The sequence below is a fragment of the Salvelinus namaycush genome, chromosome 21 (assembly GCF_016432855.1).
Source record: "Salvelinus namaycush isolate Seneca chromosome 21, SaNama_1.0, whole genome shotgun sequence".
NCBI lineage: Eukaryota > Metazoa > Chordata > Actinopteri > Salmoniformes > Salmonidae > Salvelinus > Salvelinus namaycush.
The window spans coordinates 49216866-49222865 of NC_052327.1; the positions used below are offsets into that span (position 1 = coordinate 49216866).

General features: G+C 45.5%; 1 protein-coding gene across 2 annotated transcripts in view; it reads left to right on the plus strand.

Moving 5' to 3' along the window:
- Positions 1–5033, plus strand: part of kif23 (kinesin family member 23) — a 70388-nt gene extending 65355 nt beyond the window's left edge. For both annotated transcript variants that reach the window (XM_039017811.1, XM_039017813.1), the window contains 3 exons: positions 1080–1161; positions 3988–4058; positions 4943–5033. In XM_039017811.1, coding sequence (XP_038873739.1) covers positions 1080–1161; positions 3988–4058; positions 4943–4958 — 169 coding nt within the window. In that variant the 3' untranslated portion in view covers positions 4959–5033. The remainder of the gene's footprint in view (positions 1–1079; positions 1162–3987; positions 4059–4942) is intronic.
- The last annotated feature ends 967 nt before the right edge of the window (positions 5034–6000 follow it).

Consider the following 6000-nt stretch of genomic DNA (forward strand, 5'->3'; position numbering starts at 1 on the left):
TAAAGTTCTTCCATGGCCTGCATATACTCACCAGGCATGTCACCCATTGAGCATGTTTGGGATGCTCTGGATCGACGTGTACGACAAGGTGTTCCAGTTCCCGCCAATATCCAGCTACTTCGCACAGCCATTGAAGAGGAGAGGAACAACATTCCACAATCAACAGCCTGATCAACTCTATGTGAAAGATGTGTTGACTGCATGAGACAAATGGTGGTCACACCAAATACTGACTTGTTTTCTCATGCTCAACCTTTAAAGGTATCTGTGACCAACAGATTCATATCTGTAATTCAGTCATGTGAAATCCATAGACTAGGGCCTAATTAATTTAATTAACTGATTTCCTTACATGAACTGTAACTCAGTCACATCTTTTAAATTGGTCCATGTTGCGTTTATGTTTTTGTTCATTGTACATACATACATACATACATACATACATACATACATACATACATAGTGTATTCAGACCCTTCACTTTTCCCACATTTTGTTACGTTGCAGCCTTTTTCTGAAATGGATTAAATTGTTTTTTCCTCATCACTTTACACACAATACCCCATCATGACATCACAATACCCCATCATGACATCACAATACCCCATCATGACATCACAATACCCCATCATGACATCACAATACCCCATCATGACATCACAATACCCCATCACAAAGCAAAAACAGGTTTATTCAAAATAATAAACTGAAATCACATTTACATAAGTATTCAGACGCTCCACATCCAACCTGACAGAGCTTGAGAGGATCTACAGAGAAGAATGTGAGAAATTCCCCCAAATACAGGTGTGCCAAGCTTGTAGCATCATACCCAAGAAGACTTGCAGCTGTAATCGTTGCCAAAGATCCTTCAACAAATTAAAGAGTCTGAATACTTATATACATGTGTTATTTCAGTTTTTTTTTATAAATGTGCAAACATTTCTGAAACTTGTCTAATCTTGGATCACATAATGATAGTTTTGTGCTGCATAGCTCAGAACGATAAGGTGAAGATCAGTGATTTTTGTTTAGTCTGATGATGATGTCAAACACTCACGGTGTGTTCCTCCATTCAGCCGTAAGAGGAGGTCGTCAGAGGGCAACACTGCCCAGGGGGGCGACCGTATGGAGGGAGACTGGACAGATGTGGAGACCAGGGTAAGAGACAGGATTCACTCCCTACACTGGACTGGCTGTTCTGTTTTGTCTGGTCCCAGATCAGTTTGTGTCGTACCAGTCCTAGTGTTACGAAACCCATAACAAGCCTACTGGTTTTGCTGCACTCACTAGTCTGTAACCTGACTCGTTATGTCTAGTGGGGCTAGCTACATGGTCTGTAACCTGACTCATTATGTCTAGGGGTCCTAGCTACATGGTCTGTAACCTGACTCGTTATGTCTAGGGGTCCTAGCTAGATGGTTTGTAACCTGACTCGTTATGTCTAGGGGTCCTAGCTACATAGTCTGGAACCTGACTCGTTATGTCTAGAGGTCCTAGCTACATGGTCTGGAACCTGACTGTCTAGGGGTCCTAGCTACATGGTCTGTAACCTGACTCATTATATCTAGGGTCCTAGCTACATGGTCTGTAACCTGACTCATTATGTCTAGAGGTCCTAGTCCTAGCTACATGGTCTGTAACCTGACTCATTATATCTAGGGTCCTAGCTACATGGTCTGTAACCTGACTGTCTAGGGGTCCTAGCTACATGGTCTGTAATCTGACTCGTTATGTCTAGGGGTCCTAGCTACATGGTCTGTAACCTGACTGTCTTGGGGTCCTAGCTACATGGTCTGTATCCTGACTCATTATGTCTAGGGGTCCTAGCTACATGGTCTATAACCTGACTCGTTATGTCTAGGGGTCCTAGCTACATGGTCTGTAACCTGACTCGTTATGTCTAGGGGTCCTAGCTACATGGTCTGTAATCTGACTCGTTATGTCTAGGGGTCCTAGCTACATGGTCTGTAACCTGACTGTCTTGGGGTCCTAGCTACATGGTCTGTATCCTGACTCATTATGTCTAGGGGTCCTAGCTACATGGTCTATAACCTGACTCGTTATGTCTAGGGGTCCTAGCTACATGGTCTGTAACCTGACTCGTTATGTCTAGGGGTCCTAGCTACATGGTCTGTAACCTGACTCATTATGTCTAGGGGTCCTAGCTACATGGTCTGGAACCTGACTCATTATGTCTAGGGGTCCTAGCTACATGGTCTGGAACCTGACTCATTATGTCTAGGGGTCCTAGCTACATGGTCTGGAACCTGACTCATATCTAGGGTCCTAGCTGCATGGTCTGTAACCTGACTCACTATGTCTAGACGTCCTAGCTACATGGTCTGTAACCTGACTGTCTAGGGGTCCTAGCTACATGGTCTGTAATCTGACTCGTTATGTCTAGGGGTCCTAGCTACATGGTCTGTAACCTGACTGTCTAGGGGTCCTAGCTACATGGTCTGTAACCTGACTCATTATGTCTTGGGGTCCTAGCTACATGGTCTGTATCCTGACTCATTATGTCTAGGGGTCCTAGTTACATGGTCTGTAACCTGACTCGTTATGTCTAGGTGTCCTAGCTACATGGTCTATAACCTGACTCGTTATGTCTAGGGGTCCTAGCTACATGGTCTGTAACCTGACTCGTTATGTCTAGGGGTCCTAGCTACATGGTCTGGAACCTGACTCATTATGTCTAGGGGTCCTAGCTACATGGTCTGGAACCTGACTCATTATGTCTAGGGGTCCTAGCTACATGGTCTGTAACCTGACTCATTATGTCTAGGGGTCCTAGCTACATGGTCTGTAACCTGACTCATTATGTCTAGGGGTCCTAGCTACATGGTCTGTAACCTGACTCGTTATGTCTAGGGGTCCTAGCTACATGGTCTGTAACCTGACTCGTTATGTCTAGGTGTCCTAGCTACATGGTCTGTAACCTGACTCGTTATGTCTAGGTGTCCTAGCTACATGGTCTGGAACCTGACTCATTATGTCTAGGGGTCCTAGCTACATGGTCTGTAACCTGACTCATTATGTCTAGAGGTCCTAGCTACATGGTCTGGAACCTGACTCGTTATGTCTAGGGGTCCTAGCTGCATGGTCTGTAACCTGACTCATTATGTCTAGGTGTCCTAGCTACATGGTCTGTAACCTGACTCATTATGTCTAGGTGTCCTAGCTACATGGTCTGTAACCTTAATGAATGTGTGCATTTATGTGAGAAATCGGTGTATACGCTTCTGCTGCCCCCTGGGGGATGGAGTGTGGAAGTGTATCCTGGCCTAACTGTGTGCTAACACCACTACCTGCTACATACCACTGTATTCATAGTCACATATTGGCCTGTGACTGACCATAGGACAATGACCAAGACTGTACAATCATATCTGGTACCAGGCTGTCATCACTGTAGGATATACAGTAAGGTACAGGTAACTGCCAAAATAATGGAAACACTTGAGTCAATGAGGGACACAAAGTATATCGAAGTCAGGTGCTTCTAAACCGGTGTGGTTCCTGAGTTAAGCATTTAACATCCCATCATGCTTAGGGTCATGTATAAAATGCTGGGAGGCCATTATTTTGACTACCGTGGCTATAGCATGACAATGCCCCCATCCACAGGGCACGAGTGGTCACTGGATGAGCTTAAAAAGGGTTGAAAACCATATGCCGTGGGCAGTCTGTCACCAGATCTTAACCCAATAGAAGACTTATTGGCGATTCTGGAGCGGCTCCTGAGACAGCTTCTACCACCATCAACAAAACACCAAATGATGTGGACGAATGGTGTCGTATCCCTCCAACAGAGTTTCAGACACTTGTAGAATCTATACCACGGTGCATTGAAGCTGTTCTGGCTCGTGGTGGCTCAACGCCACCCATTTTTAAGACACTTGATGTTAAAACATTTTTGGCCAGTTACCTGTAGTTAACCGTTCTAGAAGCTTCCACATTGTGTGTGTGTGTTCTGTGTTCCAGTGTTCTATGGCTGTCGAGATGAGGGCTGGGTCTAACCTGGGTCCGGGCTACCAGCACCATGGGCATCAGAAGTAAGTATCATTTCTTCCGTAGGTTTTATCCGACAAATACGTATGTGTGAACTTTCGAGGGACACGTTTCAAGGTTTCTAAATTATTACACGAGAGTGTACAAAACATCAGGAACACCTGCTCTTTCCATGACAGACTGACCAGGTGAATCTAGGTGAAAGCTATGATCCCTTATTGATGTCACTTATTAAATCCACCTCAATCGGTGTTGATGAAGGGGAGGAGACACGTTAAAGGAGGATTTTTAAGCCTTGAGACAATTGAGACATGAATTGTGTATGTGTGCCATTTAGAGGGTGAATGGGCAAGACAATATATTTAAGTGCCTTTGAACGGGGTATGGTAGTAGGTGCCAGGCACACCGGTTTGTGTCAAGAACTGCATCGCTGCTGGGTTTTACATGCTCCACAGTTTCGTATGGAGAATGGTCCACCACACAAAGGACATCCAGCCAATTTGAAACAACTGTGGGAAGCATTGGAGTCAACATGGGCCAGCATCCCTGTGGAACGCTTTGGACACCTTGTAGAGTCCATGCCCTGACGAATTGCGGCTGTTCTGAGGGAAAAAGGGTTGGAATTGTTTTGTACACTCAGGAAGCATTGGAGGCAACATTGGCCAGTGGAACCTCGTAGAGTCCATGCTCCGACAAATTGAGGCTGTTCTGAGGGAAAAGTAACTCAATATTAGGAAGAGGTTCGGTATGTTCAGCCGATTAGGAAGAGGTTTGGTATGTTCGGCCGATTAGGAAGAGGTTCGGCCGATTAGGAAGAGGTTCGGCCGATTAGGAAGAGGTTCGGCCGATTAGGAAGAGGTTCGGCCGATTAGGAAGAGGTTTGTGTTTCTAAAGTGAGTAACTGTTGCATGTTGTTTTTGTGTTTTAGACGCAGAAAGCCCTGAAGATCCTGTCTGGGCTGCTCCATACACCCCCCTCTGTCCTCAACTCCCCCTCTGTCCTCAACCCCCCCCCCCCCCCCCCCTTCCTCCTCAGCCCTCACCCCCTCCCTCCTCCTCAGCCCTCACCCCCTCCCTCCTCCTCAGCCCTCACCCCCTCCCTCCTCCTCAGCCCTCACCCCCTCCCTCCTCCTCAGCCCTCACCCCCTCCCTCCTCCTCAGCCCTCACCCCCTCCCTCCTCCTCAGCCCTCACCCCCTCCCTCCGTCCTCAGCCCTCACCTCAACCCTTCCCTCACCCCCACGCGGCTGGTGTGCAATAGCTAACACTCTGTAAACCATTTATTTTTAATCTTTAGCCTTAGTAACAACTATTTAAACATTTCCTATTGCTTTTTTATATATGTAAAACAGTGTGTATATACACTACCGTTAAAGTTTGGGGTCACTTAGAAATGTCCTTGTTTTTGAAAGAAAAGAACATTAAAATAACATCAAATTGATCAGAAATACAGTGTTGACATTGTTAATGTTGTAAATGACTATTGTAGCTGGAAACGGCTGATTTTTAATGAAATATCTCCATAGGCGTACAGAGGCCCATTATCAGCAACCATCACTCCTGTGTTCCAATGGCACGTTGTGTTAGCAAATCCAAGTTTAACATTTTTAAAGGCTAATTAATCATTAGAAAACCCTTTTGCAATTATGTTAGCACAGCTGAAAACTGTTGTTCTGATTAAAGAAGCAATAAAACTGTCCTTCTTTAGACTAGTTGAGTATCTGGAGCATCAGCATTTGGGGGTTCGATTACAGGAGCAAGAGCTGCCAGCTGAGGACTTGTGAGGCGTCTGTTTCTCAAACTAGACACTCTAATGTACGTGTCCTCTGGCTCAGTTGTGCACCGGGGCCTCCCACTCCTCTTTCTATTCTGGTTAGAGACAGTTTGCGCTGTTCTGTGAAGGGAGTAGTACACAGCGTTGTATGAAATCTTTCTCGCATGTAATAGCCTTCATTTCTCAGAACAAGAATAGACTGATGAGTTTCAGA